Source organism: Typopeltis vanoorti, chromosome 10, assembly GCF_054136105.1.
Source record: "Typopeltis vanoorti isolate ZY-2024b chromosome 10, IOZ_Tvanoo_1.0, whole genome shotgun sequence".
NCBI classification, from domain to species: domain Eukaryota; kingdom Metazoa; phylum Arthropoda; class Arachnida; order Uropygi; family Thelyphonidae; genus Typopeltis; species Typopeltis vanoorti.
This window is the reverse complement of record NC_143558.1, coordinates 92554970-92572142: the sequence shown is the minus strand read 5'-3', so window position 1 is coordinate 92572142 and position 17173 is coordinate 92554970. Positions and strand designations below refer to the sequence as shown.

General features: G+C 35.4%; 1 protein-coding gene across 2 annotated transcripts in view; it reads right to left on the bottom strand.

Annotated features, from left to right (window-relative positions):
• Window positions 1-1903: 1903 nt before the first annotated feature.
• Window positions 1904-17173, bottom strand: part of Rab3-GAP (Rab3 GTPase activating protein) — a 732105-nt gene continuing 716835 nt past the window's right edge. For both annotated transcript variants that reach the window (XM_090399255.1, XM_090399256.1), the window contains one exon: window positions 1904-3435. In XM_090399255.1, coding sequence (XP_090255381.1) covers window positions 3304-3435 — 132 coding nt within the window. In that variant the 3' untranslated portion in view covers window positions 1904-3303. The remainder of the gene's footprint in view (window positions 3436-17173) is intronic.

The window sequence follows — 17173 nt, the reverse complement described above, 5'->3', positions numbered from 1 at the left end:
ACTCCCTGGCCTATAGCAGCATCCAACTGTATATTTGGTTGCGTTGGTCACTATTTCGCACCAGACTTCCTCAAATGAACTCTCATTCAAATGTCTATCATCATGATATACTACTTTCTTTGGCTGCAACACATCAGCTATCATCAACAGTACTCCTCCTCCTGTTCTATCTTCTCTATCCTCCCTGAAAATACTGTACCCATCACATTCAATTCCAGTGACCACATCTTCTGCTGACAGCCAAGTTTCACTAATGCCTACAACTTTTGGTGAGATTTCACTGACTAATGCCAAAAATTCTTCTCTCTTATTTCGAATGCTTCTAGCATTGGTATACAAAAATTGCAGATTCCCTCTAGATCTTGTACCAGCTTTAGAACTGATATATAAGTCACTAACTACCGTAGTCCTATGTCGATTTTTATCCCCTCTCTTCTGCAATTTATTCTGCCTATAAGGATCAATAAATACACAATCAGTGCTAAAGTTTCTCTCTCTTACACTCAACCTTTTCAATATTAGTTTCCCTGCCCAATAACTTCAACCTGTTCAGAAAACAATAACTTCTTCAATCGCTTATGTCCTTCCATGTTAAGATGCAGTCCATCTCTAGCATACAACTGTCTTTTTCCTTCAAACACGCTCCAAATATCAACCGATTCCAGACCTATTTTTTTGCACATTCTTGCAATCATATCATTCATTATCATCACTTGTCTACTTAACTCGTAATTGTCAAAACGAGGCAGCACACACACTATCCTCCCATTGACACTTTTCCTCTTCACAATATCTAACAATGTTCTTAAATCTTTTCCTACCCAATTTATACCACCACTCAGGTCATTTGTACCCACCATAACTATCATCTTGTCTGCTTCATACCCTCTCTTTATTGCTAAAGCCACTCTTTCTATTGTCCCACCAGCCAAGCACTCCTCATGCATACCACTCTCCATATCCTTAATCATAGAATCACCATATATCTTACCACTCTTAACTTCATTCAAGTCCACACAAGTGTAAGAGAGTGTAAGAGAAAAATTCATAAATGCATTTCGGAACATCAAGACCATATCTGTCTTATCAAACTGCAGAAATCTCGCCTTGCACAATTTTCATACAAAATTGTGTAAAATAATTTTTATATGTTATCTTATTTTAATGTAATCTGCTTCCCCCCCCCCAGATATATTTTAATTTAATTCTATAACATGCTACTGCATGCATATTGGGATTCCATTGTAACCATGCGCCTAACTGTATGTTATTCCTAGTATTGTTTGAATTACTGTACTGACGATGTCCTAAGATACTTAGGACGAAATATTTACTTATTAAATCTTATTACTATGGTTATTACGAGTGTTTGTTTAGTACATGCATTCATAAATCTCTCACTTATGAACTACAAACCATTCCATCCTTTAATAATGAGTACAATGCATATACATATAATGTTGTACAAAACCACTTGTGTTGGACACTTTAAACAGCAACATCTTACCTGTCATTGTTCTATTTCACTGTGTACCACACTATAATTATGCAATACATGAAACTCACTAAATAAACAGACCTAATTGTGCACACATAAAACAAGAAACTATCAATTATAATCAACAAGTGCTAATTATTTTCAAAAAAAAAAAATCACTCATCTGTATACAGCATACTAACTGTAATGAGGTATCAAAAGATTTGTTTTGGCCAAAACAAATCTCTTGCCACAGAATATTAATTTGGCCAAGCCCAATCCTCTGATCAGAGGGCAGATAAAAAAATAAATACAGAGTATGAATATTACTATGTAATTACCTCTATTAATGCAATGCATAATATTTTATGACTAATCAGAAAAACCAGAGAAAGAAAATGAAATCTGACTACTTTTGACTTCAGATTTGAAAGTATTTTATTTATTTTACTTTCTTACAAAAATAACTAAACTGGCACACTACTTTCCTTCTGCTAATTAAGATCTGAATGCAAGATATTTTCTATTATTTATTTAAATTTATATACAAAACTTTTTCATTGTATGAATCAGCACATCGAAAATTTACTCCATTTGCTCACTATTTTTAAATAAAATTATACTTAAGAAAAAAATAAAGTGAAACACAAAATCATATATAAAATTACATTTCTAACTATAATCAAGAAAAGTCACCCAAGGAAGTGACAGCATATTTATTATAATAAATAAGTTTAATAATCAGTTTTAAATTAAAATCCAGTTTTACAGATTTTCTTATTTTCAATTTTAAAAGAAGCAGCAATACAATATTATATTAGGCATACTTAGCTACTTGTCATAATAATAATAAAATAAAAACAAAAGCAACATAATTTATTCTTTTGTTCAATTATATATAGCAAAGGAAAAAACAGCAAAAGCAGTAAATTATATTTCTTTGAAACTACCCTTTTTTTTTTTTTTTTTTGGAACATGATTTTAGAAGACAGTAAAATTGTTCATTCTCTTCAAAACATCAACTTATATTCCTCTCTCTATAAAGTGAAATAATTGTTTCAATAATTTTACAAAAATATATAAAAGGTAATCAGAAAAACTTATAACTGAAAAATAAAGCTTTTCAATCCCAACTTTTCTAGATACATAAGTTTAATTTTACAATTATTGTACATTTTAAAATAATTAGATTTTAAATATATATAAGTACAGTAATCAGTCAGTTATTAAACCACAGCAGGAAAGCAATTTGTTGTTTGGATAATTGGAGGTACAATTACATGGTATTCGTAGTCAGGTATGCTAACCCATTCAAGGAGTGGTTAATTGAAGGTTCATTCTTTTGGAGGTCAGATGACTGAGAGATCACTGTAATACACCAAAAACAATACATACGTATTGATTAAAATTGTGGCAGTTATAGTCAGTTTAAAGTTGTTACTTTAAGATAACAGAAAAATATGTACTGCAATAGTAGCTACATTACGAATATATACATGCAGGAATATGGAGGGGAAGAATTCTATGACTTTGTCTGATGCATGTATATTTAGATGAGTATATATATATCTAAATGAGTTGAAATTACACCAGTTATAAATTTAATGTGTTTTTTAAAAAATTCATACATTTTTTTTTTTTTTTTTTTTTTTTTTTTACAACCATCACTATTAATAAGAATCTGTAAAAATTGCCTATCACAAATAAAAGATGGTGAAAACATTTCATTTATGCTGATATTTACATGGATTTCAAAAATTATTTTTACATTTTTGAGAGCTGATTACACTTTTGAAAACTTTTTTTTTTGCAACTTCTCTCCTTTCTTATATAGCATCAAGTAATGCCAAAGCTCTTTTGTAGTCTGGGTGCTCTTCTGGCAAGAAAGCAATCACACGCTTCAGGAGGATAGATGTGGCAGTAGGAGATGGCACAGTAGGTCGAAGTGTTCCAATACCCTTGAATTGTGGAAGACAAGGAGAGAAAGATTTAAAACTTGTACAAAACATTTTGAAATTATTTCTTATTACTGTATTACATTATAATTATTATTGTTACATTACTGTAGATTATCCTGATGATAGTTGTAACTACTACATGCATACCACCGATTTTCTGGCAACGGATGGTCCAGCACCTAAAATTACAATGCACTTGAAATTCTCATGATGACTCGACTAGTTCACTGGGTTGCCACAGATGGTGCACTGTGTGTGCACACACTCATTTAATTATGTAAATCTACAATTGATGGTGATCTCTTGATTTTGAGTAATCCTTAGCTTATTTTGCTTACATTTAACCCTAGCTAGGTTAAAATGCATGCGATGTCAAGAGTAGTCACAAGTCTGTATCCACTTATACTGTTATTTATACTGATGCATTTGATTTAATCACTTGATTCACATTTAAAATTTAAGTTTCTAGCAGAGTGCAATGTTTTAGAGATATGAGAGATTTATAATTAGTGGGTCAAAGGTATATTGATTAATTACACTGGCCAACAAAAAAAAATTTTTTTTCTGCTGATTATGATCTGACACTTGTTTTTTACTAATTTCGGTGCGCTGATTTCAAAAATCAAACCCATTTTTCTCTATCACGTCAGGTTTTTCCTCTATGGCATTTTCTTTTTGCTAATTTGTAAGTTTTTGATAGTTTTAAGGAGGCAGTACTATTTAGAGGATCAAAAAAATCGATTTTTTAATATTATTTTCTGAAAGTATGTACTTTTAAAAATCTGTTCCTAACTTTTTATCAAGAAATTCGAAAAATTCCCGAAGATATAGCCTATTATTCAAAGCGGTGCGCAGATCAGAATTAGAGCGCTCACCACTCTTGCTTGTTAGTAAACGAATAAATGCGTAAGAACCTGCAATGCAACGGCACATACTGACGCTTTGAATGCAAGAGGCCGATAACCGACCTAATACATTTAGGTGATGAAAAGTAGGCGATGACAACTGCCTAAAACAAATGAATGCTATATGCATCATAGCGGACAAAGAACGATCGAAATCAGTCAATCGTTAATCGATCGTGAAAGTATGATGAGCGCTTATAACGTTTCAATAAAGTCTCTGTTTTTTTTTGTCTTGTTAATTGCATGTTAGTCGGCAGTGAAGAAAATACATCATTGCAGGGGGGGCACCGTAGGCATCAGAGACCCCCTAGTATATATATAAAGAAAGAAAACATAGGATATATAAGAAAAGTGACTGAGCAGTACAAAGAACAGGAAAGAAGTGTGACGAGCATGGTAAGGAAGCAAAAGCAGATTATGGGAGGAAATTAACAGGATGGGCAAAAGAAAATCCTAAAGAGTTCTTCTGCTACAAGGCAAATGAAAGGAAGAATGACTACGATGAATGCCAGACACATGTTCTGACATCCCAAAATATAGAAGTAAAGCAGTGGTCGCCAAAGTGGTCGATATCGATCCCCAGGGGTCAATATAACATTGTTAGGGGTCGATTTGGGTTCAGGGGTCGATAGAAAAATATAAGACATCATTGTACAGGTAATATTTAATTTGGTTAACTTGGATTACCTCCATCCTGAATGACAATGCAATTAAGAGTGAATCGTGGGAACAGTGACATGAATAGGACCTGTAAGATGGAGCAAGGTCATGAAAATAGTTAGAGGCCAATCAAGTAGTCCAAAATGACGTATTTACCAATAAACGGATGTTGGTGGTCCTTGCCCGGCCGGCGCAGTGGGAGCGAGATTGCAACACGTGCGCGGTTCTTATTTACTTACACGTATTCAATCCCAGTCTCATTTTTGTGCATTGACATACAAGTGAGCGTTAATGTTCTAAAATTCATCAACATACATATAATTCAATCGTTATTCATTCACGAACTAAACTTCTCTATGTTGAAGAGTTGAGCAGGACTGGTAGTAATACCAGTGATATTAATAGTAGTAGTAATATAATAATATATACTATATTATATATACAATAAACACTGTAACTATAAAATAAACAATCTAAAAACTCACATAAACATCTTTTTTTACTTATCCTATTATAATTACATAATAGTAAAATAGAGGGGGGTTGATAAAAAGTCAAGAAACTCTTGAAGGGGTCGACAGTCAAAGAAGTTTGGTGACCCCTTGATGTAAAGCATACCAACAAATTTGAAGAATCATCAATAAGAAGGACTGACAATCAATTATATCTGTTATAAAGTATGATAATCCTTCACACTCAGGAGAACACTAAACTGGATTAACTCACATTTACAGCTTCTCAGAGTCAGTGCTGTTGAAAACAAGAAACTAACCCTTTCTGAATTTTAAATAGAGATGTTAGACTAAATATATGCAATGTATTTTTGTACTTGTAGTCATTTTTACATTAAAATTATAGTTTGTTATAATGGCAGAATAAAGTAAGGAAAACTTCAATGCTGTCAAATATGATTTTTTTATTATAAAAAAATAACTAGAAAAATAATTTACTGCATATAATTAATTTTGTATCATTAATAATTTTTTATTTTTATATATTTATTATATTATATTCCATGCAGTATCCTGTCAAACATCTTTGTAAAGTCCAACAGCATTACTGTAAACACATTACCATTATCCAAACTCAGCTGTCACTGTATTATAAAACATGAGCAAGTTACTGAGGCATGACCTACCCTCCACAAAACCATGTCTCCCCCCCACACACACACATAGTACACCCTTTCTGTCTATCCATTCCTGTATATTGCTCTTGGCTAACTTCTCCAGCACCTAGACTATGATATACTATTTTGTGGTTAATGAAGTGGAGGTGAGTAGTCTATTGCATAACCTCAATGTCAATACATCTGTGGGATTGGATGGTATACCAGCTCGTGTTGTACGAGAAGCAGCTAAAGAACTGTCAGTACCCTTGACCATTTTGTTTAATTTGAGTCTCGGGTCTGGGTTAGTCCCGAGCGGGTGGAAAGAGGGGAAAATAGTTCCACTGCATAAAGGTGGTTCCAAGACTTCTGTTGTAAATTACCGACCGATTAGCATATCAGGAATCATTGTCTTAGAGAAAATAGTCAAGAGGAAAATACAAGATTGGATAGAAGAAAATGGGACACTGTATCGGGGACAGCATGGTTTTGTGAAGGGTAGGTCATGCCTCAGTAACTTGATCACGTATTATAACACAGTGACGGCTGAACTGGATAAGGGTAATGGGTTTACGGTGGTTCTACTGGACCTTGCCAAGGCCTTTGACAGGATTCCACATGGAATTCTAATCAGTAAATTGCAGCATATGGGAATGGACATAGGGTTGGTGAGATGGATAGGAGGGTGGTTGACGGAGAGATATCAGAGAGTGGTTTACTCGGGAGTAGAGTCCACAAGACGGCCTGTGACTAGTGGTGTGCCACAAGGATCTGTTCTTGGACCACTGCTGTTTAATTTGTTCATAAATGATATAGGAAATGATCTGAGAGGAACAGTTCATTTGTTTGCGGATGATGCGAAGTTGGGTAGGGCAATAGTGAATGCAGATGACGTCAAAATTTTGCAGGATGATTTGGATAGATTGGAGGTCTGGGCTAAGGAGAATGGATGTCAGTTTAATGTGGCAAAATGTAAGGTTATGCATTTTGGGGTGAAAAGATTGGCGGCAGTTTACTGCATTGGTGGAACCCTGCTCCAGGAAATTGATGAGGCACGAGATTTAGGAGTGTTGGTGGATAAGGAATTGAAATTTAGGGGACACATTGCAAAAGTGACCAAAACAGCTCATCAAATCACTTGGTTGCTGAAGAATACGTTGACAAGCAGAGACAAGCAGGTTATTGTTCCTCTCTATCGAGCCTTGATAAGACCCCATCTAGACTACTGTGCTCAGATTTGGTCACCTAGGTTTCTTCTTGATGGGGAGGATGTGGAGAGGATCCAGAGGCGAGTGACCAAGATGATAGCAGGTCTGTGGAATGAACCGTATGAGAACAGGTTGAGGATTTGTGGGTTGCAAAAATTGGTTGATAGGCGGAGGAGGGGAGATATGATTGAGACATTCAAATTACTGAAGGGTTTCTATAAAATTAATTCAGAAGATATTTTTGAGAACAGGGCTGGTTGTGGGAGGACTAGGGGACATCCATGGAAACTGGGCAAAAGTGTGGTTAGTAAAGGTGTTAGAGCTGGGTTCTTTACTTTTAGAGTAGTGAATGAGTGGAATGCGCTCCCTGAGTCTGTAGTGGATGCTGTGACAGTGAATGAGTTTAAGGCGAGGTATGATAGATACTGTATGAATGTCAAATAGTTGTGATGAATATGATTTGGGGCCTCCCTCGATGAGTCTAATGACTCCCTGGAGTTGCCCGTAATAATTGTAATAATAATAGTAATACTAATCAGTAAGAAATTTGCTGCATTAGTCTTGTAGCCTTCTTTATGCAATGGAACTATTTTTCCCTCTTTCCATCCCTTGCGACTAACCCAGAGCTATAGATAAAACAATGTGGTCAAAAGCACTGCCAATTCTCTAATCTTTTTGTAAAACGCGAGCTGGTATACCATCTAATCCTATATCTGTATTTACATTAAGGTTCTGTGATATGCTATACACCTCCAGCTCATTTACCTCAGATTCTATATAAGTCTTTGCCTCTCTTGTTAATGCAATATCCTCACCACTCTTGCAAAGTCTTCACTTAGCAATTCAGAGTCCTTGCTATCCTTATGTTTTCGACTGATTCAGATTCAGTTACTCCACTACTACTGACATTTATTAAAATCATTCTGTGATAAACATTCTTCCTTTTACTTGTGACATACCAAAAGAACTCTTTGGGATTATCTTTGGCCAGTACTGCTAACTTCCTTTCATACTCTGCTTTTGCCTTTCTTACTACCCTTTTGGCCTGTGCTTTGTACTGCTCATGTGCTAGCTGTTCATCTTTCTCCTTGAATTCCCTCCACAAATTTTTCTTTTTTGTAGCTCCAGCTTAATGATGGTATTCATCCATTTAACTCCCACTTGATTTATTTTCCTGACTGTAGATATGCAGCCTGCTATTATTTCCCTCAAACACTCCTCTACCACTTCTCATGCACTATCAACACCCAGTCCTTGCGGTTTCACATTCCAAGGCACTAATCTAAGCAACCTCCCAAGTTGGTTATACTTACCAGCCATATACTTCCACATATATCCTCTCTTAACTGAACATGCCACACATTTAGTGTCACCTCCCAGGTCAAGACTATATGATCACTCTCATCAATTTGTGGCAATGTGGTAATAGTTTCATTCTCTGATGCAGTTACTAGATCTAGCACTCTCAAACCCCTAGTACATTCCATCACATGCTACCGAGAAGATTATTAAATAGTATTTCTAAGGCAGCTTATTTGAGAAAGTAATAAACAGCAATAGCATTTGGGACTTCAACTGATGCTAAATTTAGAAGATATAGCTGAAATACCATTGGATTCCAGAGAAACACCCCAGTTTAGAAGCATCTACTTTAATACACACATCGGTATTATCACTTTATTTCTTTTTCTGAAGCATGAAATACTCACTGTAAAATTTCCAATCCTGTAGAAAACAAGACAAAAAGTAGTGACTTATAATTCTCTTTCTAAGCATGAGGAAGGAGAAGATGTAACTGAAATACTTAAAAAATGTACATTTTGAATCAATCTATATATGATATGTTTCGGGCATTTTCATCAAGTAGATTTACAGTCACCAAGTATTGAATATGTCACAAAGTATAAGATTTTAAATTTCTGAAAGCAAAGATGGGATACATAGTATACAATTAGTGTCTTAGATGAAGTGTGGGAAATAAGCAATATGGGGATGATGGTGGATAAGCACTTAAAATTTAGGGGACACACTGCTAAAATTACGAGGAGAGCACAATGGATTATGGCAAATGATGTGGAGGACATTGATGTGTAGAAGTAAACAGATTACAGTTCTACTGTACAAGGCCTTGATCAGGCTACATATGGATTATTGTACAGACTTGATCATCTGGTTTTCAAAAGGATGAAGAGATACTGGAAAGGAACCAAAGATGAATGATGACTAAGGTGGTTTATCTCTAGATGGATGAATATGAAGAAAGACTGAGGAGATGCAATTTTTTGTCTAATGGAGAGAAGTAAGATATGATTGAGACACATATAAATCAGTAACAGGTCACTACTAGATTAATATGGAGATTTTTCATAGAATAGGGAAGAAAGGAGGAGAACAAGAGGCCATTCCTGGAAGCTGCATAAGGAGTGTGTAAGCAAGAGAGTAAGGAAAAGGTAAATTTTTGCATAGAGTGGTAAGTGATTGGAATGCGTTGCCTCAGACTGCAGTGAGTGCAGAGATGGTGAATGTATTTAAGCACAGTACAATGAGAAGATGAGCTGTGTGTGTGTGTGTGTGTGTGTGTGTGTGTGTGTGTGTGTGTGTGTGTGTGTGTGTGTGTGTGTGAAATGAGGACGTCTCACTATGAGTTTTTTTTTTTTTAAACTCCATGGAAGTCTTATGAATGATAACAGTAATATTACTGAAATGCGCATCCTACAAAAAAAATCTGCTGTATTTTCAAACTAAAGGTGAAAAGCTGACAGTTTTCTAAAACATTACTGAAGATAAATTGAAGTAAAAAAGAAAAGAATCAACCCCTTTTTTTCATTGTCTCAAAATTAGAAAGCAGAACAGTAATGTGTACAAAACTATAAGAACAATGACAAGTACAGTCTCTCTCTCTCTCTCTCTCTCTCTCTCTCACACACACACACACACACACACACACACACACACACACACACACACACACACACACACACACACACACACACACAGAGTGTCCCTGACCTACACAACAGTTATGTTCTGCAAATTTTATGTAAGTTGGATTTAAACCCCCCCCCCAACCAATTAATCACACCTTATCACATGTTTATAGTATGCAATGCAGTAGTGCATTAACATATTTTAAAGATTATTTCTGTTAATTTCTTTCAGAGAATGCTCATATAAATTAGATTTTTGCATGTAATTATTAATACAAAAATCTAATTTATATGAGCATTCTCTGTATGAAATTAACAGAAATAATCTTAAAAACATTAACATGTTTTTAACATTAACCTTATCAACAAGATGAGGAAAATATTTCAATAAACTTAGAAAATAATATACTTAAACAGCTAAAGTAATTTACATATCTTGGTAGTCTCATTTCTCATAACCTCGACAACAAATAAACAGTAAAACACAGACTTAACATAGGATGGTCTGATATGAATGAATTAAACAAGATATAGAAAAATAACAGCATTTAAATAAGCCTCAAACTAGAAGTCTATAAAACTATTATTATACCTATGGCAACATATGGAGCCAAGACATGGAAACTCGATCAGAAAGAAATGCAGAAAATCAGAGCATTAGAAATGAAATGTTTAAGAAGACTCACTGATCAGAATACTAAATAAATGAGAAATAAATAAAAACAGTGTGAAGTTGTCACTCCCCTTTTTCTCTCTCAATTTATAAATGGTGTCTGTGTTTAAATCTGCTCCATAGCACAAATGGAAGAATGACGGTACATTGCACCCTTTGATTGGAAAAGCCTAAGTTTGATTCCCATCATGATGGGAGGAATCTTTATATGGTTTTTTTTTTTTAAATGAAGGTGAGTTAGTCAATCTCATATGGAGGTAGTAGGGTTTTTTCTCCCGAAAACTCAGGTTTTTCATCCTGCATACAGACAAATTGGCCTTCAGGACACACAATTTACAGACAAAAAAAGTGTGGTGGTGGTGGTGGTGGCAATAGATGGCATTGGTGTAGATGATGGTGATGAATGGAAGTGGTGGAGACAGAGAGTTGTAGAGTAGGAGCCCTCCCTCGATGAGTCTTTGCACTCCTTGGAGTTGTTACAAAATAATAATAATAATAAATTAACTTAGTAAAGTGCTCAAGTAATCCTATTTGTCAAGTCGAAAAAATAGATGCATAAATCACTCAAATCATCCAAGTATTTCTAGAAATATTAATATGCAAAAACTGAGTGATGGATACTGGTAATAATAAACCAAGAATAATAATATCACCACCATTGAAATAGCCCTTCAGCACATAAAGAAGAAAGCTCAATAGTATCTAATCCCCTTCAAATGTCACTATAAGGATATCTTTGAAGAAATCTGTAAGATTTGTGAAGGTAAGGCTTTTGATAAAAATGAACTATTACAATATTCTCTGGTCTGTGTGTGTGTAGGTTTGACAGAATCAAATTTTAGAAAGATGTCTAAAGAGAAAAAAATCAAAATGGAAATGCCAAACATGTACTCATTAGTAATTTAACTTCCAAAACATGTAAAATTTACTGAAAATCTAAATCATTGAAGCTCTGGTAATGATAAAACTTCAGGTATAAAAGAAGGTAAAATTCAAACTGAAGGACCTCCTAATTAATTTCAGAGAACAAATACAAAAAGATAAAACAGTATAAGAACAGAAATCAAAGAGGGATAATTCTAAAATAAGGGACAAAATCAAAACCTTCATAGATTACAACAGTGGGTTCTCCAGAATTTTATCTAAACTATTGAACTGTTGCAGAATAACACGACAATCCTAGCAGAAGGAAACCAGAAATCAACTAAAATAACAAAACACTCAGAAAAAATATTAGTGACATCAAATCCATGCCAAAATCTAAGGCAAGTAATATTGAAATTGTAGGCATTCTGGAAGAGTCAACAGAACACATCCCAAGTATTCTCAATAAAATCAAAATGGAAATGCCAAACACGTACTCATTAGTAACTTAACTTCCAAAACATGTAAAATTTACTGAAAATCTAAATCATAGCAGCTCTAGTGTGCAGCAAATTTGCAGCAGCACAAGGCGATGGAATGCATAAGTGAGAATGAGAAAGGTAAAAATGGAAATCACAGTCAGGATCAGGGAAATAGGCGCTAGAATAGAGCATGTTGGTGCTGGTAGAATGGCCTCAAACACACAGCGATTGGTTATGTTTATGTACAAATGTAAGTGGTATTCTAAATAAGAGCATGATTTTGTGGCATGATTGAGATGGTATGCCCAAAAGTAATTGGAATAAGTGAAACTTGGTTGTCTGAGGAGGATGTGATGTCGGGAATAGAATTAGAAGGATATATAATTTTCCAGAAGGATAGAGATATGAAAAGAGGAGGGGGGGAGTGCTGTTAATGATAGCAGAGGAATTGTGTCTGCAAAGTGTGGAAGATAGTGCATGCACAGATTTTGAATCTGTGTGATGCGAAGTTGAAATAAACAGGTTAGTATATCTGATGGGATGCTGTTATAGGCCAAAGAATGCAGAGAATACTGATTGTGAAATGTTTAGGCAAATTAGTTGGGAATGTAAAAAGAAAGTGATCGTGACGGGAGACTTTACTTACAAGAATATACACTGGAAGGAGGAGATAGTGTATGGAAACAAGAAGAACGAGTTTGGGAATGTCTGAGAGATAAGTATCTTAAGCAGCACGTGATTGAAGCAACTAGAGGCTTTAATGTTTTGGATTTGGTGAAAACTTTCACAAGATGTAGTTGTTAATGAAGTGTTGACACTGCCGTGAGTTGGTGAGAGTGATCATGAAGTATTTTTTTGGGAAGTGATGAAACATGAAAAAGTCACTGCCAAAAATGGATAATGTGGAAGCATAAAGCAGGTATTATAGGAAACTCTGTAGTTAGTTAGCATCAGTACGTTGGATAGATAAGCTGAGAAGAAAAGTTGTTGACAATGCATGGAAACTCACAAGGTGGTATCTTACAAAAGCAATGTATGACTGCATACCAAGGGTTAAGTGAGTAAATAGACTGGGAGTGAAATGGATGAACAGCAAAATCAAGCAAGCTGTGCTGGAAAAGAAAATGTTATGGAGGAGGTACAAGACAGTTGGTGGTGATCAGATCCATGAAAAGTATAAAGTGCAGGCTAGAAAGGTGACAAGTATGGTAAAGAAAGAAAGAAAAGGTGCACCTTTTCTTTCTTTACCATGCTTTACCATGCTTTACCTATGAGAGGATATTGGCTGGTCAGACCAAGGTTAATTCAAGGAAATTTTTCTGCTACATGGCAAGCAAGAGGAAGAATAATTATGGCAGACTAGCATTCGTGGATAGTCATGGCAGTAGACTAACAGCTGCAAAGGATATAGCGAATTATTGAATGAGCACTTTATCAACATATATCATACTGGTATAAATGATTCAGTACAATATATATAGAAGAGAGGCAAGTATTGGAAGGAGAATTGGAAGTGAAAGAAACAGAGGTGTATCAGATGTTGTTTGGGTTAGATGTGAATAAGGCTGTGGGAATGGATGACATATTACCACATATTCTTAAGGAATGTCCACCACAGTTGGTTATGCTCTTGACCTGGTTATTTAATGCAAGTCTTGCAGTGAGTAGGTTCCTGAGGAGTGGAAAGAAGGCAAAATAGTACCACTCCATAAGCACGATTCTAAGACAGAAGTCTCCAACTATAGGCCAGGCTGTATAACTGCAGTTCTGGTCAAGGTGTTGAAGATATTGGTAAGGAATAGAATACAGAACTGGGCTGATGGGCATAGCATTCTTTATGATGGTCAGCATGGATATGTAAAGGGTAGGTCCTGTTTTAGTAATTTGCTTGCATTTTATGATAAGGTGACGAGTGTGTTAGGTAATGGAGAATCATGATAAATTGGTGTACAAGCTGCAGAGGATGGGAATAGATAGTATACTGGTTAGATGGATCAGAGATTGGCTCTCTGAATGAGGTTGTGTATGATGGAGCAGTGTCTCAAAAAAAGAAGGGTAACCAGTGGTGTGCCCCAAGGTTCTGTTCTTGGTCCCTGCTATTTAACTTGTTTGTAAACGATATATGATGTGGACTGACTGGGAATCTTCAGTTATTTGCTGCTGATGCAAAGGTGGGAAGAATTATAAGTAGCACTGCTGATGCTGAATCCTTCAGGAAGATCTGAATAGACTTTTTACTTGGACAAAAGAGTGGAATTGTAGTTTTCATATCAATAAGTGCAGGTGTTGCATTTTGAAGTATAAGGCTGTGTACTATATCGATGGTGCTATACTGCAGGAAGTGGATGAGATTAGAGATTTGGAAGTGATGGTTGACAGTAAACTGAAGTTTGGAGGGCATATTGCTAGTGTTGCACATCTTGGTACTGCTATGGTAAGAAGTATTCTAACATGCAAGGATAAAGAAGCGGTTATGCTACTGTATAAGGCACTGGTCAGACTACACTTGGGCTATTGTGCTCAGGTATGGTCACCTGGTTTTCGATGTGATGTGGAGACATTGGAGAGGATCCAGAGATGAGTGACTAAGATAATATCAGGTGTTTGGAATGCTGGCTATGGAGAGAGGTTGAAGAAATGTGGATTACAGAGTTTGGTGGATAGGAGGAAGAGACATTTAAGTTAGTGAGAGAGGATTTTATCAGATTAATCAGAGAGGTTTATAAAAAGAATAGAAGGTGAGAGGGGAAGGGCCAGAGGTCATTCCTGGAAGTTAAGTAAAAATGTGGTGAAGAAGGGTGTGAGGTGTAGATTTTTTACATGGAGAATTGTCAGTGAATGGAATGCATCACCAGAATGTGTTGTTAATGCGAGGAGTGTTAAGGATTTTAAGATTCTATATGATAAATATGTTGTCAGTTGAATGAATCTCCCACAATGAGTCTGTTGACTCCATGGAAGATCTACAAATTGAAGATAAGAAGGACAAAGATTTGGCAGCTCACAGAGTACCTGTAATAAATAAAACCAAAATCAAGTTGATTATTGTTAAGTTTCAAGAGAGCAGGACTAGAGACAAATGGATTAAAAAAAAAGCTAAGGAATACAAAAAAACCCAGGTCTTCATATATTAATAATAAATTTAAAGATATTAATATTCTCTGTAAGAAGAACTCAACCAAAACGCACTGAATAAGGAACGAAAAAGATCTGAGGAACATTAGATTCTAATGGAGGAGGAGGACATTGATGACATTTCAATGGAATGTTTACAGGAATTGAAGGACCTGAAAACCTTTATATCTAAAACTGACTAACTTCTATATAACTACATGTAAAAATCAGGAGCCTAAGACAAATTCTGGATGAATTTCTAGTCATTATTATTATTATACGGGTATCTCTATGGAGTCAGAAGACTCATTGCGGAAGACCTAAACTATCAAAACGATATCTATCATAGTCATGCTGAAGCATAACAATGCAAAGCCTGATATGATCGTGCTATCTAAGATATGGGTTAGAGAAGAAGGGTACTTCACATTCTTTAACTGTAGTGCATATAACAAATCAGGTGGAGTTTTAATTTTTGCAAAAGATGCCCACAGAAATCTAACTCATGCAACTTTTATATGAGTGCTTGCGAATGACTGCACCTGCACAATGAAGAAAATAACACTTCATTTATTCTAATATATCACTTGATTACACAATAGGTGAATTTAATGAGGAGCTAGAATGAGGACTGAATGGTAAAGTATGCCCACCGTTTGTAGGTCTCTCCTTGGCATTTTGCCAAGAATAGTCAATTCATGCTGAAGGGGAGAAAGAAATGAAGGATGTACGATTTGGTCACCAACATGCGAAATCACATGCTTTCTTGTCTGTCGCTGTACTAGTAGTAGCTTGATTTTTGTTGCCGCTTTTTTGCATTATTTTTTTATTATTAATTTGTATGATGGATCCAGTATAGTCAACAAGTTCTGTTGTTAAACGTTTCAGTAGCTCTTGCAAAAGAATATTGAATAATGTGCTGGCATTCTGAAAAAAAGAATCGTCAGAAGGCCGTCTCCTTGTTCCCCTTTCTCAAGTCATAAAACGTGCAAGTGCAATTGTGGGCGTATCGGGGTCGACTGTTAAAAGAATTCGTAGGGAATCAAAAGGTGAAGGTAAGCCAAAATTTACCACCCACCAAAATTTCGCCCACGCCAGAGAAAGAAAACTACTGAAACTGTAGCTTTGAATGATTTTGATGTAGACATTATAAGAAGAACTATTCACGAATTTTACGTGGTCGAGAAAAGAGTGCCAACTGTCCCGAAATTGATTCCTGTGCTTAAAGAAAATTTAATTTTCCTTGGAAAAAAGAAACTTTAAGGAAAATACTTCATGAAATCTGATTTTGTTTTAAAAAGTCCCAGAATAAAAGGAAACTTATCATGGAGTGAAGTGACATTGTTTTATCTAGAACGCAGTATTTGAGAGCAATAAGACGTTTCAGGGAGGAGAAAAGACCGATTGTGTATCTAGATGATACTTGGATTGATAGTAATTTAACTTATGGAAAATGTTGGCAGTCTAAAGAAGAATGTGGAGTGCTACAAACTGGAAATGCCTCACGGCACATAATAATTTTGTGTGCGGGTGGAGAATCGTTTTTTTTTACCGAATTCAAACCTACTATACAAAGCCAATTCAACTACTGGAGATTACCATGGGCAAATGAATTCTACGATCTTCAAAAAGTAGGCAGAAGAAAAACTGATGCCAAACCTTCCTAAAAAATAGTGTTGTTATAATTGATAATGCTTCATATCTATCTATTCGATTAAACAAAGTTCCAAATTGGTCTAATAAGAAGCAAGTTCTTATGGATTGGCTCTCTGCAAATAACATTTCTCATTCCCCAGA